We start from the raw sequence: 15,189 nt of genomic DNA on the forward strand, positions 1-15,189 counted from the left end.
AGAAAAAAAAAAAAAATAAAAGCTTGTTTGCCACTCAGCTGCTTGGTTGGCTCTTCCCACGGACTCGCTGCAGTGCAGGAGGGGGTCGGACCAGTTCCCTTCGCGGGGGGGGGCCGGACCCCACCGGCCCCCTTTGGGGTTTTAGGGGGACCCGGGGGCATTTGTGGGTGCTGACGGCTGGGCCCCAGCACCCCTGGCTGCACCCAGGGCCCCCAGCACCAGCTGGACACGGGGGACCCCGGTGCCAAGAGGGTCCCTTGGCCTGGAGCATATGGAGAGGGGAGGGGGGTGAATGGGGCCTGGGGGGGGCAAATGGAGCTTGGGGGGGCAAAACGGGGCTGGGGGGGCCAGACCGGGCTGGGGTGGGCGAGCCAGGCTTGTGGGGGGACAAACCAGGGCTGGGGGGTGGCTAACGGGGCTTAGGGGGGGCAAACTGGGGCTGGGGGGGCAAACTGGGCTTGAAGGGGAGGGACAAACCGGTGCTGGGGGGGTGAATCGGTATTGGGGGGCCAAACCAGGGGGACGGGGGGGTGGTGAACCGGGGCTGAGGGGGTGAATGGGGCTGGGGGGGCGAACCGGACTTGGGGGCGCAAACCGGGGCTGGGGGAGAGCAGGCGAACCGGGCTTGGAGGGGGGCACAAAGCGGGGCTGGGGCGCGGGGGAACGAGTCGGGGGGGCGGGAAACGGGGCTGGGGGGGCGAACGGGGCTGGGGGGCTGGACTGGGCTTGGGGGTGTTGAACCGGTGTGGGGGGAACCCCGAGCTTAAGGCGGGTACAGTCCGGGGGGGTCAGAGCCGGGTGGGGCGGGGCGGGGCGGTCCCCGCGGGGGCCGGTCCCCGACGGTGCCGCCCCCACGGGCGGGCGCCGATCCCGAGCGGTCCCCGGTAGCGGCGGCGGCGGGGGGTGATGGCGGCGGGGGGGGCGCGTCCGCGGGGCCGTCGGGCGGCGGGGGGGTGGGCGCCGTGCGCGGCGCTGGCGCTGGGGTGGGCGCTGGGGTGGGCGCTGGGCGCGGCCCCCTCCCACCGCTGCCGCCCCGACGCCGCGCTCCTGCCGCCGCCCCTGCGGCGTCTGGGGGGGGTCGCGCTGCTCCGCGCCGCCGTCCCGCGGCTCGGCGGGGGCTGGAGCCCCTGTCAGCTCTACCGGTACCGCCCCACCGGCACCGGCACCGGCCCCGCCCGCCCCAACGGCACCGGGCCCTGCACCCGCGGCTGGCACTACGCCCTGCCCGCCGCCGGCCTCCGCTCCAACCTCGTCACCCAGGTTGGGGGGGGGGCACACACCAGACCCCGGGCGGGGGGGTTTGGAGGGGGTGGGAAGGTCCCGGAGGGGTCCAAGAGTTGGGGACCCCCGGGGTGTTGTGGTTCTGGAGGGGGCTGGGGGGGTCCCCGTGGTACGGGAGGGGTTAAGGGGAGGGGGGATGCCTGGGGGGGGGAGATGGGCACCCCGGTAAGGGTCCCATGGGAAAGCCCTGGATGTGCACTGGGGGTGGGGGGAGAGGGAGTTTGCTTGGGGAGGACAAGGGAGGCTGGGGACGGGAGAGGGGTCCTTGAGGGGGAAAAGGTGGGGGGCCGCCGTGGAGGGGCTGGGGGGGAGCCCTGGGGTGTTCCGGGGGGGCAATAAGAGTCATCAGCACTGTATCAAATCCAGCCCCACATTCCGGTTCGTGGGGTGGGGGCTGGCCAGACGCCCCTCCTCAGGCAACTGATGGGGATTGGGACACCATCTGCCCCACCCCCGAGGGCAGCAGGGGTGGGGGGGGATGTGCCGGGACCCCCGTGCTGACGTCTCCCCGCCGTGCCCCCCCCTCACCCGCAGTGGGACCTGGTGTGTGCCGCGCGCTGGAAGGTGCCCCTGGACCAGACCACGCACTTGCTGGGCTGGACCCTGGGCAGCGTCGCCGCCGGCCTGGCCTGTGACAGGTAACAACCGGGGGGCCCCGGGGCAGCTCCCCCCGGGCTGGCAGAGGGGGGGGGGGGCCATGCCCAGCCCCACTCACAGCCCGTCCCCCCGCAGGTTCGGCCGCCGACCCGCCTTCGTGGCGTCCCTGGTGCTGGCGGTGCCGCTGGGCCTCAGCGTGGCACTGGCCGTGAACTTCGTCATGGTGCTGGTGGCACGGCTGCTCTTCGGGGCCGCGCTGGCGGGCGCCTTCCTCTCCCTCTACGTGGCACGTGAGTGTGCTGGCAGGGGGCTGCGGTGGCGTGGGGGCTGAGGGTGCTCCAGGGTGGAGGATGATCCAGGGTGCAGGATGCTCTGCGGTGCAGGATTCTCTCAGGTGTAGGATACTCCAGGATGCTCCAGAGTGCAGGATGCTCCAGGATGTAGGATGCTCCAAGGTGTAGGATGCTCTGAGGTGCAGGATGCTGTGGGGTGCAGGATGATCACAGGTGTAGGTTGCTCCATGGTGCAGGATGCTCCAAGGCACAGGATGCTCCAGGATGCAGGATGCCCTGCGGCCGTGGCACCCACGGTGCACCCCTTGCACCCCCCACCTCCACCAGGTTTGGAGCTGTGTGACCCCCCGCACCGGCTGGGGGTGACGATGGTGGGCAGCTTCTTCTGGATCGCCGGGGAGCTGCTGCTGCCGGGACTGGCCGTGCTGTGCCGGGACTGGCGGGTGCTGCAGGGCGCTGTCACCATGATCCTGGCCCTGCTGGCTGCCTGCTGGTGGTAAGGACCCCCCCGAGCCAAGGTGGTGGGGTCTGTGTGTGTGGGAAGGGGGCTGCTCCCCACGGGGTGGGGGCTGAGCTGTGCCCCGGGGCTGGCACCCAGCACCCTGGCCTGGCACACCCTGCCCGGGGCCGTGGATCAAAGGGTGCTGGGGGCTCTTCAGGTGGAGTGCAGGGACCCCCCCGCCCTGGGTAAATGTTTGCTCGGGTTTGAAGTTGAGGGTTTCTGGGCAGCGTCACTTTGAAGCCAGGAAGGGGGGGGCAGCGCTGAAGGGGGGGCCAGACTCCTGTAGAGCCCCGTGACACTGACACTCGTGCCCCAGGTGCCCGGCGCTGCTGGTGGAGTCACCGCGCTGGCTACTGGCCACGCAGCAACTGGAGAGGGCCAAGAAGACCCTGCAGGCACTGGCTGAAGGTGGTGACCCTGGCGCCGAAAACAGCTCCTGCCACCAGGAAGGTCTCCTCGAGGGTGCGTGGTGGGGGTGCTGAGGGGGCCTCCGGGCCCCCTCCCCAAAGCTGCGGTGCCGGTGGTGGTGGGCCAGTGCCAGCTCTAACCCACGTCCCCCTGCCCCGACAGAGCTGGAGTCCCTATCCGAGGGGTCCCCGCAGCCCCAGTACCACGCCGTCTGTGAGATCTTCGGCACCAGGGTCATCTGGAAGAACGGCGTCATCCTCGGCTTCGCGGCGTGAGCGGGCAGCTTGGTGGCGGTGGTGATGGGGGGGGGGGAATCCCGCTCACAGCCCCCTGAGCCCGCTCTGCCGCAGGTTCATCGGCTCCGGCATCCGGCACTGCTTCACCCGCAACCTGGCCCCCCACCTGCCCCGGTTCTTCTCTTCTTACTTCACGCTGGTGAGCACCGAGGCGGCCGCCTGCCTCTTCATCTGCCTGACGGCCGAGCGCTTCGGGCGCCGCGCTGTCCTCCTGCTCTGCACCGTCCTCACCGGCATCTCCTCCCTCCTGCTGCTGGCCCTCACCCAGTGTAAGGATGGCGGGGGGACCCCCACCCTGGCAGCCGTGGGGTGCAGATGGGGGCGGGGACCAGGATGCTTGGGAGGGGGGTGGTATGTGCAGGATTTAACCCCTGATGGTGCTTCCCCACCCCAGACCTGCTGGACCTCATCGTCCTGACCCTGTCCGTGGTGGGTGTCACCGCCTCCCACGCCGTCACCATCCTCAGCATCTTCTTCGCCAGCGAGGTCCTCCCCACCGTGGTCAGGTAAGGGGGCAGGGGGGGGCATGCTGCCGTGGGGGGCACCCAGGAAGGGTCCCCCAGGCCCATTCTGAGCGTGTTTCCCCCCCTCCTCTCCCTGCAGGGGTGCCGGGTTGGGCCTCGTCGTAGGGGCCAGTTTCGTGGGCAAGGCGGCCGCGCCCATCACCGCCATCCCCAACAGCCGCGGGTTCTTCCTGCACCACGTCGTCTTCGCCTCCTTCGCCATCCTCGCCGTGCTCAGCATCATGCTGCTGCCCGAGAGCCAGGGCCGCAGCCTGCCCCAGTCCCTGCAGGACGGCGAGAGCCAGCGCCGGCCCCCCCTCTTCCACCGGCCCCCCCGCGATGACCACCTACCCCTCCTCGCCCCCCACGGTGTCCCCCATGATTACTCCCACCTTGCTGCCTCCACCAAGAGGATGCTGGGCTCCCCACCCCCGCCGCTGTGAGATGTAGCTGCCCCCACACCCCCACCCCCGGGGTCTCCCTGCTGCTGGGGGGGCTCAGCACGGTGCTGGGACCCCCCCTTCCATGCAGCACTGGGACCCCCCCCGTGGGTGCTTGTGGGGTGCACCGAGACACGTGCAATGGCTGGGCTTGGGGGGGGCGATGGGGGGGAGGGGTGGTGGGGGGCAGCGCACCCACCCCACGGCAGGGCCTGATCCTGCCCCAGGAGGAGCAGCTGTGCTGGGAGTCCTGGGGTGGGGGTGATGCCCCCCCCGGGGGTGCTCGCGGGCTGCCAATAAAAGTGCCTTGTTTCTACGGGCGGTTGGCGCGGTCAGGGGCCCCCCCACGGTGCCCCTGCCACCGGCCCCCTTCTCCGGGGTCTTTATTATGGGGGGAACCGGGGGGGGTCTCCTCGCCCCCCCCGCCTCATCCCTCCCCAGCTCTGCTTCTTCTGGGGTGTCCCCCCCGCCCAGGGCTGCCCGTGCGCTTGGCTTCTGCCTTCCTGGGGGGTGCTGGGGGGGTCTGCGGGTGTGTGCGGGTGTGCAAGCCCCTGTGCTGAGGCCTCTCTGGTGCACACGCGTGTGCAAAGCCCCCGCAGCCTGGCATCTTGCTCACGTCCACCCGCAAACCCGCTGCATCTGGGCACCTCACGCACGTGCGTGTGTGAGACCCCCCCCCATTCCCCCGCTGCCTGTTTCTCCACCCCAGCCCCCCCGGGGGCAGCGGGGTACCCCCCCTTCCTGCCCCCCCTGCCCCCCGCTACTGCCCGTAGAGGTCAGCCAGGCGGCGGAAGCGTGGCCCCCACTCGCTCAGGTAGTCGTAGTCCTGGTCCTCGTCCGTCAGGCTGGAGACGATGGAGCTGAGGGGGCTGGCGACCGAGCCCGAGCCCTCGTAGTCGTAGATTAAGGCCGTGTCATAGGGGGGCACGCTGGGGTCACCGTCGGCCACCTCCAGCCCCTGTGGGGACACGGGGGGACACCGTCAGCCCCGCTGGGACTGGGGAGGGGGCGGCTGGGGGTAAGGGGGGCAGCGGGCCGCGTCCCCACCTCGTTGATGAAGTCCTCGATGTCGGAGGGGCTGCTGGGCAGCTTGCGGGGGGCCGGGGGGGTGGCGGAGCTGAGCGGGGCATCCCTGCGCACCGGGGGCTTGGCCCGGGGGGAGAAAAGCTCAGGGTGCCGGAGCTGGTTGATGTCGTAGGCATCCTGCGGGGATGGGAGGGGGTCAGGGGTGCAGGGCTGGGATGGGGACCCGACCACCCCCCTCCCCCCGTGACCTCTGTGGCCTTCATGTCCCGCTGACCTGGTCCTCCTCGCCCCCGCCCTGCTCGTCGTAGTTGAGGATGTTGTCACGCATGTCGTCCCCCGAGCGCTGCAGCAGCCCCTTGCGCAGAGCCCGCCGGCGCCCGCGCGCCCGGGCAGCCCCCAGCCCCGCCAGCACTGCAGGCAGAGGGTGGGTGGGCACGGGGAGGGGGGGGGACACTGGTGGCGGGGGGGGACATGGGGCAATGGGGGTGCTGGTTTGGTTGAGATGCAGTTGGTGGGGCTGGGAGAGAGGGATGGGGGGGTGGGATGGGTGATGAAGGGAATGGGGGGATTGGTAGGGGTCAGAAGGGGTTGCTGGGGTGGGGGGGGTCATGGGCAGGGATGGGGTGGGGCAGCCAGGACCAGGATGGGGTGATGGGTGGGGTGGGGGACGAGGTGACAGAGGGTGCTCGTGGGGTTCGGGGTGGGTACCCAGGACCAGCACTGGGTGGTGGGGCACAGGGCTGGGGTGCTGGGTGGGGGTGAGGCTGGTCAGGGGGGTCTCACTCACCAAGGAGGAGGAGGATGCTGCCGAGGATTATCATCAGGGCCCCGAGGGTGACACCGGCCCCGGCGCTGGTGGCGGCCAGGACACTGTCCTCGCAGGTCCCGTCCCGGCCGCAGCGGCACACCGAGATGTTCAGCAGCTCCTGCCTCTCCCGGGGGGGGGTCCCCGAATCCCGGAGCAGCAGCGGGAGCGAGTAGGGCCCCTCGGGCAGCTCCACCAGCACGGCCAGTACCGCGTGGGTCACTGCGGGAGGGGGCGTGGGCAAAGGGTGAGCAGGGACCCCCCCCCAGCACCACAGCCCCCTCCCTGCCAGCCCTCACCATTGAAGCGGGTGATGCTCCAGTTGTGGGCGAGCTGGGGGTGCTGGGGGCTGAGCTGGAAGTGGAAGGGGGCACCGTGGGGGGGCCGGTCATCGTCCGTGGCCCCCAGAAGCAGCTTCCCCCCGCGGCCCGGCCGCCCACAGACCACCCTGGCCGGCGGCTGCAGCAGCGGCGCGTGGTCGTTCACCTCCAGGATCTCGATGGAGAGGGTGCCGGTGGCGGAGAGGGGGGGTTCGGCTGGGGGTACAGAACCGAGGGGTCAGGGGGGGACAGCGGGAGCAGGGGGGATAAGGCGGGGGGGTCTGCTCACCGTCATCACGGGCGAGGACCAGGGCAATGTACCAGCCGCCCTGCAGGAAGGCGGAGGGGTGCAGCAGCTCCCGCTTGGTGCGGACGGTGCCGGAGTGGGGGTCCAGCTGCAGCCAGTCCGCCGGGTCGTAGAGCAGCGCATAGCTGTGGGTGCAGGGCAGGGGGGCACACCGTCATCCCCCCCAACACCCCCAAAACACCCATCGCGGGCTGCGAGCGGGAGCCTGGACACGGCAAAGGGCTGCGGTGGTGGCGGCCACAGCCTGGGACTCACGTGAGGGTCTGGAGCTGGCGGGTGTCGGGGTCGCTGGCGGTGTAGGTGGTGACGGAGGTGCCCGGGGGGGCCCCCTCCAGCACGCTGACCCTCCGCGGGTTCTCGCGGAAGACAGGTGCCTCGTTGACATCCCGCACCCGCACCCGCACAGTGGCCAGCGCCCGGGGGCTGGAGGGGGCCGCGGGCTCCAGCGGCCGCTCGTTCTGCACCGACACCGTCAGCTCGAAGCGGTCCCGCACCTCGTGGTCCAGCGGCTGCCAGGAGGGGCCACGGGTCAGCCGAGCCATGGGAACCCCCCCGACATCACCCCTTCCCCTCTCTCCGGCTGCCCCGTGCCCACCTTGGCCACAGAGATCACCCCATCGTTGGTGAGGGGGTCGGTGCGGATGGCAAAGGCACCCTCGGGGTCACCCTCCAGGACGGTGAATTTGGCCAACCAGTTGGGCGAGCCGGCCAGGTCCTTGTCGTGCACAAAGATCTTGCCCACGTCCACGCCGGCCGCCTGCTCCTCCACCTCCATGGAGAACTGGGGGAGAGCGGTGTGGGGCTGGTGTCTGCCCCCCCTCCAACTCCTCTGACCACCCCATGCGTCCCCCCACCCTGCCCCGGCCGCTACCTCCTCCTTGGTGAACTCGGGGGGGTTGTCGTTGATGTCGTCCAGGTAGATGACGGCTGTGGCCGTGGTGGTGAGCCCGTCCCCGGACATGTCGGCTGCCTGCACCGTCAGGTTGTACACCCCCACGGTCTGCAGGGAAGGAGGGGGGGGCGCTGCTGAGCCCCTCCAGCCCGCCCCCCCGGGAGAGCCCAGAGCTCCCCCAACTACTGGCCACCCACCCTCTCCCCACGCCTTTGCCTGCTCATGGCTGGAGCTATGGTTTCACTGGGGAGGTCTTTAGCTGCCCCCAGTCCCGGTGCCACCCCGGTGTGTGTCCCCCCCTCCACGCTCGCTACCTCTCGGTCAAGGCCGGGCCGTGCGGTACAGATCTCGCCAGTGGTAGCGTTGATGCTGAACATGCCGGCAGCACCCTGCTCCAGGATGGAATACCGCAGCGCCGCGTTGTCCGTCTCGGGGTCGTCAGCATCGCTGGCATCCGCCGTCATCACGCAGGTCCCTGCGGCCGCAGGAGCACCCCGGTGGGTGCCGGCATGGGGGGCTGGCTCACCCCTACCCCCCTGCCCTGGTCTCCCGGCTGGACCCACCTGGCTCAGCCCCCTCCACCACGCGCCCTGTGAAGACGTCCTGCCGGAAGAGCGGCCGGTTGTCGTTCTGGTCCACCACGATGATCTCCAGGTCGGTGGGATCCTCCAGCGTCATCCCGCCCAGGTCCAGCGCAAAGGCCTTCAGCTGCGGGTGCAGAGCGGGGAGGTTGGGGGTGGCTGGGGGGGGCCGAGGAGGAGGCTTGGCGAGGGGAGCAGCATCCTTACCCGGAAGCGGTCGTTCTCCTCCCGGTCCAGCATGGCGTTGAGGAAGACTTTCCCGCTGAATTTGTCGATGGAGAAGATGCCCAGGGGCTCCTCGTCCACCCCCGGCCCTTTGATGCTGTAGATCACCCCCCCGGGCTGTTGCTTGTCCGACTTGATCTACCCCAGGGAAAGCAGGGCTGGCGGTCCAGGGCTGGGGGGGGTCTGTCCCCTGCCTGGGGTCCCCCTCTGCCCTCCCCCAAGCCATGTCCCCCCTCCTGGGGTGCCCCCAGGTAATCCCCTGCCCCAGAGGGGGTGGGGGGGGGGGTGTCCCTGCCTACCTGCACCAGGAGGTGGGGGATGCGCTTGTGGTTCTCCGAGATGCTGATGGGGGGGATCACCCAGGCCCTCTTCACCCGCCGCAGCCCCTCGTGCTGTCGCCAGGTCTGGGGGCTCCCCGGGGCTGTGGCACCCTGGGGGGGGGGCACACGGTGCTGCCGGTGACCCCCAAACCTCCAGAGTGGGAGGGGGCAGCAGGCAGGGCTTTTCTCCTGGGCTGGGTGCGCAGTGCTGGGGTGCACAGGGCTGGGGTATGCAGTGCTGGGGTGCACAGTTCTGGGCCCCCCCCTCAATGGGGTTGGGTTTGGGGGAGCAGAGAGGCCACCCAGTTCTCCTCCGGAGCTTCATGGTTGTCCCCTGGCACACTGGTGTGATGGTGACGGGTGTCTCGTGGGGAAGGGGTACCCCACAAACGACCCCGGGGGTCCCACGCCGGGCTGTGCCCCATGGAACCCCCCCCCGTGGGGATGAAGGGGTTACCCTGGGCTGGCCCCAGCCCACGTCAGTGTGTCACTGTCACCGCATGGACGTGGCAGCGAGGGCGGAAGGGTCAGGGATCAGGTTAGGCCCAGCTGGGGCACAGAGCTGGGGTGCTGGAGGGGCACAGGGAGCTGGGGGGGATTAGCAATGGAGACTGGTGGAGCAGGAGTTATGGGGGGGCTGCAATGGGGCTCAGGGAGTTGTGGGGACTGGGATGTGTTTAGGGGCCATGAGGGACTGGGCGGGGGGGTCAGGGAATTGGGGGTGGGTGACATGTGGGTCTGGAGCTGTGGGGAGCAGGCGTGGGGGCTGGGAGATGGGGGTTGGGGGGGCAGGGAGCTGTGCATGCCCCCCCCAGTTCCTTACTACATTCACCAGGGCTCCCCATCGTCCTGGGCCTCGGGGACACGCGCTGTCCCCTCCCCGGGGAGGGGGCACGTCTGGGCAGCACCGGGCCTTGCACCCACCCTGGTTGCATCGCTGGGGGTGCCCTGGGGTGCCTCGGGGTGCCCCAGGTCCCAGCGTGAGCACCCTGCCCAGGGTGGGGGAGCGGGGCAGCGGGGATGGCTGTGCTGGGGGTCCCTGGGGGGCTGTGCAGGGCGGAGAGCAGGGGCTGTGTGCCGGCCCCACGGATGGGCAGGACAAGGGGCTCGTTTGGAGGCTGTGACGGGAGCTGCCCCGCAGCTGCCAGCTCTCCCTCTGCCCTCCCCCCCGCAAGGAGAGACCCCCCCCTTCCCTGGGGAGGAGCTGGGGGGGGCGATGCGGACCCTGCTGCTGGGGGGGGGGGGATGCCCTGCAGGGCCTCTTTCCTCCGCTGCCCTGAGGACCCAGCCATGGGGTGCAGGCCAGAACCCCAACAGCTCCGTGGGGCTGAGGCCTGAGACCACGGTGAGGGGCTCTGGGGGGGCCATGCATGGACAGAGAGGTGCGGGGGGGGTGTCTGGGACCACAATTGGGTGTGAAAAGCGGGCAGCAGGATGTTTCTGAGTACGTAACCCTCCCCCAAATCCCGTCTCCCCGCTTTACAAACGCAGGCAGTGTGCCGGAGCCGCAGGCCCCCCCCTGCCACCACCATCTGTGGGGTGGGAAATGCCTCAAGAGGGGCACCAAGCCCCCACCACCCCCGTCCCCATCCCCGCTGTCCCAGGGACGTGTCTCTGCTGGCTTTGGGGTCCGGCTGCCCCCCTAGCACCGTGTCCAGGCTCCCCATCCCAGCGGGCCCTCCCAGGGCATGAAGCTGGGGGGGGACCCCATCCCTCTTCCCATCCCCACCCCATCGCCATCCCTCCCGCCCCCCCCCGGGTGTCCCCGCACCCCTTACCCGCGCGCAGAGGGGGGCGAGCAGGCAGGCGAGGAGAAGCGGGGGGCCCATGGCGGAGCGGGGCGCAGTCCGGCCGCCAGCCCCGAGCCGCTCGCCGGTCCCGAGCTAAAATAACCGCGGGGTTGGCTGAGTGACGGCACATGTGCTGCCGAGCGGGCCGGGCCCCCCCCCGGCCGGGCAGCTGTCCCCACCGCCCCCCCGGCCGGCAGCCTGCACCCCCTGCCCGGCGGGGGCCCGGCGGGGCGGGCGGCGGGGGGAAGGAGGGGGGGAGTGTGTGGGAGGCTTGGGGGTGTGAGGAGGGACGCGGGGGGGGTGTGGGGGGTCCCCGCTGCCCGCGGTGGGGGGACGGGGGTGCGCAGCCCCCCGGGCAGGGCGGGCGGGAACGCGGCAGCTGTCGCCGGGCGCGTCCCGGGGATGCCGCGACGGGGCGGGCGGGAGGGAGAGACCCGGCCCCGCTGTCCCCGCCACGGCGGCACCGGCACCGGGACAGGGACCGGCACGGGTCCTGCCCGCCCCGCTCCGCCGCGGCCCCCGTCGAGGCGAGGCCTCCCCGGGACCCCCGTCCGCGCCCGGGGCCGGGGCGGCTGCGGGCTGGGGAGAGGGACGGCAGCGTCCCGCCGCCTCCCGGTCCCGGCGGGTCCCCACGGGGCGGAGCTGACCCGGGCGGCTCCCGAAGGCCCGGCGCTGCCGCCGACCCCGGGTCCGTTCCGGTACTGCCCCCGACCCCCGTTGACGGTCCCGGAGTTGCCCCCGACCCCCGGGGCTGGTCCCGGCGCTGCCCCCGACCCCCGTTGCCGGTCCCGGTGCCACCCCCGACCCCCGCTGACGGTCCCGGTGCTGCCCCCCATCCCCGTTGCCGGTCCCGGCGGCTCCTCGACGCCGCGGCACCAGGTGGCAGCATCGTCCCGGCCACCGGCCCCGACACCGTCAGTCCCGGTGCCCCCCGGGGTACTGCAGCGGGGAGCACCCTCCGCTCCTCGAAGACGGGTCCCGGGGGGGTCCTGACTGCAGCAGGGCTGGAAAGCCGCCCCCTACCCGAGGGCAGGGCGGAGGGGGACCGGGGACACCCTTGGGCCTGGCAGATGAACATGCGATGTGTCGGTGACACTGGTGGCATCACCACATCCCTGCATGGCTGCTGTGGGCCCCCCTGCCCGGCCAGCACGGCTCCCCTTCTTGGGAATAAGTGGCCTCGGTGCCCCCTCCCCGAGTGTGGGGCATCGTTTGGAGCGTGGGGGGCTGAGACGGGGGGGTAGGGCACGAGGCAAAGGGCTACAGGACGTGGGATGCAGGATGTCATCTGTCTGTCCCCAGAAGCTGAGCGGTGGTGACAGGGCTGTCGGTGTCCCCAGGGACGGCGGGAGGGGACATGGAACCGCGCTGTGAGCGTCAGGCACCGGCTGGGCCCTGGCGCGGGCAGTGGTGCTGGCTCAGCCGTCCGTCTGTCCCATCCCATCCGTCCGCCCCACTCGCCCTGTCACCCTGCATCGATGTCACGGTGAGGGGCTGCGGCGGCGGTGCTGGCCCGGGGGTCCCGGCAGCTGCCCCTCGCCCTAACGCGCCGTGGCGGGGGGGGGGTAGCCCAGCAGATGTTCCCTGCCACCGGCACCACGGCGGGGGGGCGCGGGGGGAGGCAGCCGTGATGGGCTCTGACAAGGTGTCAGGCCCAGCTCGTGGTGCCGGTGCTGCCGGCGTGGCTGGTGGTGCCCATGGCATGGCCCTGGCGGCAGCAACCCCCCCCCCGCCACCCCCAACCTCTGCCCCTGCACCCCCTGCCCCTCTCCCCCTGTAAACCGGGGCTCCCTCTGGGGTGCAGGGATTTAGGACCCCACAGATGCTGGGTCTGAATGGTGCCAGCCCAGTCCTACACCCCCTAATGCCATGCCAAGTCAGAGAAGGGGTCACCCTATTTTGGAGGGGCCATGTCCCCCCTCCTAGCTGACACCCTCTGATCCACCCAGCGCAAGAGCTGCAGGTGTTGGGGGGCGGTTGTACCCCCACCGCGGGTGCTGGGACCAGTCATGTCCCTACTGTGGGTGCAGTGGGACCAGTTGTGACCCCAGCGCAGGGACTGGGGGGGTCTGGGCAGTGTCCTGTCCCCGCCACATGCAGCGATGGGGACAGCGAGCAGCCGGGAGTGACCAGCGAGGTGCCAAACGCTGGCACAGCAGCCGTGGAGCCACTGGAGCTTTGGCTTTTGTACGGCAATGAAAGATAATGTCAGCTCTAAAGCGCAAGAGCAGGTCTCAGCGTGCCAAGCCTGGGCCAGGACCGAGCTGCTGGGAGCACTGGGAGGGTGGGCACGGGGGTGTGGGCAGCCCCCCAGCTCACTGGGGACACCCCAGCATGGTGATACTGTGCTCAGGGCGGGCAGGTCTGGGGTGGGACGTGGGCAGGAGGACACTGCAGGACGGCGTTACGGCCAAAAGATGCTACTTTGGGTTGTTGTTGTTTTTTAATGGTTTTATTGCCAGGCCAAGCCTGGCAGGCCTTAATGAAGGAGATTGATGGCTTAATAGCCTGTAGCCATTACGGGGTAATTGAATGGTTGTGTACATATGATCAGGCCGTCAATGTGGACGTGGCTCGCAAGCGAAGCGCCTGGAGCAGTGGGGGGGTACACGCACGCAGCCCCCCCCGCGCCCCTGATGGATGCAGCGTGGGGGGAGCAGAGCCCATGGCCTTGGGCCCCCCGTCCATCCCCCATGGCCAGGCTGTGATGGTGTCCTGGGGCTGCAGCCAGCGGTGAGGGGATGGAGCGGGTCTCATGGTGGCACCACGTCACCAAAAGCCAGCTCCAGGCTGCTCAGGTCCCACCCTGAGGGCACCGTAACCAGGTGCTTTAACGAGGTTTTTAAATAACAGGTCCCATCAGAGGGATGAACAGCGGTGGGGGAGCAGAGGTGGGAGCTGTGGGGGTCCAGCATGGACCCCCAAAGCGGGGGCTGTGCCGCTGACCACCCTCCTGGAGAAAACCTGGAGAAAACCCGGTGGCCGGGTCCCCGCGCCGAGGTGTGAGTCAAACTACTCATTTTAGTGTGTGACAACCAGGTGTTTTACAGTATTTGCTACCTGTGATCATCCATCAAAGCAATCGATAGCGTTCCTGCAGAGTTTTATTAATGATCTTGTCACCGGGCTGGTGCTGGGTGCCTGGGGTTGTCGAGAATGATAGATCATTAAGAGCTTTTGCTGCTATTTATTCTCCAGTGACCTTGTCTCTCTCCATTGTTGCTTGCTTAAGAGTTATGAATGTGAGACATGATAATTTGATATTGATCTATTTGGTAAGTTAAAAAATTTACTGCATCGTTGATGTTTTAACAAAGGATCCGCTCGGTCCCTCCCGCAGACCGGTGCGAGCCGCTGGCGCTGGGCTCTGCGTGCCGCGGCGAGGGGCGAGGCGGGCACCACGCCGCTGCATCCCGTGCGTGGGATGCTCAGGGGTGGCTGCGTGAGCTCAGTGTCTCCCTGGGGGACCCCGACCCAACCCCTTCTGAGCCTGAAGTACCAAAATCCAGGCGCCGGCCCTGCCCTGGGACCTGCGGCTGTGGGCAGGGCTGGACCCCCCCAAGGCTGGACCCTTCCAGGGTCCCATCAGCTGGTGGGGAAATCTGGGGGTCCTCATCCATCACCCCCGTGGCACCGCACAGGACCGGACCAGCATCCCAGTGCCACACTGCCTCCCCAGTGCACTGTCCCCACACTGGAGAGGGACCCACTGGTCAGGGAGCATTGGGGCACGGCCGCCATCCCCCCCGCCCTCCCCGGCACTATCGCTCCCCATCGCCCATCGTCGCGTGGCCGGCAGCTCGTGCATGAAGTCAAACAGGGACAAACACCTGTTTCTAAAGGTAGAGTTTATCGATGCCGCCTGTCCTCCAGGCGATCGGTGACCTTCAGACGTGGGCGCCGGTGTCGGCACACGCAGACGCAGTGTAATTCCTGCTGCATCTGCTCCCTGGTGCCTCCAACACCCCCCCTGGGCTCTGCCCCCACCCCATGCCGGCCCGTGGGCCCACCATGGCCAAAAACCGAGCCCATCTCCAGCTCCCGCCTGGCTGCGCCGTTCCTCCGGGCCTGGGAGCACCTGGGGGAGTGGGATATGCGCTGGGTTGGTGAGCGCAGCCAGTATTTATTTGTGATTTTTGTATTTATTCTTCATTTCTGCTGTGAAATGGGAGTTGGTCCTTGGCTGAGGAGGGAGGTGGACGGTACCGATTCACGGGGGGTTATGGGGCATCCTACGGAGAGCAGGATCCCACCAGTGAGGGGATCCACTGGGGTTTTCCCTCTCTATAAACCAAACTACGGGGAAAGTCGCTGAGCCTGTGGGAAAGGGCAGAGAGGATGCAGAATTCCCAGGCACCGCCGCAGCTGCCTGAAGACAGGACTTTCAGCTAAAGAGTAATTTCATCTGGCGATGAGCTGCACATGGCTTGAGAAAGAGCTGAAACGGAAATGAGGATGAGCATCCCAAGGCAGATGAAGGCAAACTGGGGGAGCTGGGGTGCCCGGACAGCCTTTCCCACCCAGGCAGAGCAGCTCTGGGGGGTTGGCACCCTGGGGCTGAGCCCCCCCCGGGGGCCAGCAGGGCTTGTCTGCCCCCCGAGCA

At 69.4% G+C, this 15,189-nt stretch overlaps 2 protein-coding genes across 4 annotated transcripts; one reads left to right on the forward strand and one right to left on the reverse strand.

The window, feature by feature from the left end:
* Positions 1–906: 906 nt before the first annotated feature.
* On the forward strand, positions 907–4,634 carry SLC22A31 (solute carrier family 22 member 31). The gene is made up of 9 exons (XM_074839262.1): positions 907–1,260; positions 1,816–1,919; positions 2,014–2,168; positions 2,499–2,667; positions 2,990–3,135; positions 3,244–3,352; positions 3,432–3,646; positions 3,772–3,883; positions 3,981–4,634. Exons 1-9 carry the CDS (start codon positions 907–909, stop codon positions 4,321–4,323), a joined length of 1,707 nt encoding a protein of 568 aa, XP_074695363.1. The 3' UTR covers positions 4,324–4,634.
* A 97-nt stretch (positions 4,635–4,731) lies between these two features.
* Positions 4,732–10,673, reverse strand: CDH15 (cadherin 15). 3 transcript variants are annotated; one of them, XM_074839239.1, is made up of 15 exons: positions 10,575–10,673; positions 8,776–8,907; positions 8,459–8,614; positions 8,234–8,378; positions 7,985–8,145; positions 7,650–7,778; positions 7,374–7,559; positions 7,034–7,287; positions 6,761–6,903; positions 6,638–6,687; positions 6,451–6,505; positions 6,134–6,373; positions 5,621–5,799; positions 5,368–5,523; positions 4,732–5,278 (listed from the first exon to the last, which is right to left on the reverse strand). In XM_074839239.1, the coding sequence occupies exons 1-15, from the start codon at positions 10,623–10,625 to the stop codon at positions 5,081–5,083; spliced, it is 2,235 nt and encodes a 744-aa protein (XP_074695340.1). In that variant the 5' UTR covers positions 10,626–10,673; the 3' UTR covers positions 4,732–5,080. The 3 variants fall into 3 exon arrangements, with proteins under 3 accessions (XP_074695340.1, XP_074695339.1, XP_074695338.1); XM_074839238.1 differs by having other exon boundaries at positions 5,621–5,757; positions 6,451–6,687; XM_074839237.1 differs by having other exon boundaries at positions 6,451–6,687.
* Between the last annotated feature and the right edge of the window lie 4,516 nt (positions 10,674–15,189).

Source organism: Strix aluco, chromosome 14, assembly GCF_031877795.1.
Source record: "Strix aluco isolate bStrAlu1 chromosome 14, bStrAlu1.hap1, whole genome shotgun sequence".
In the NCBI taxonomy this organism is placed as follows: Eukaryota; Metazoa; Chordata; class Aves; order Strigiformes; family Strigidae; genus Strix; species Strix aluco.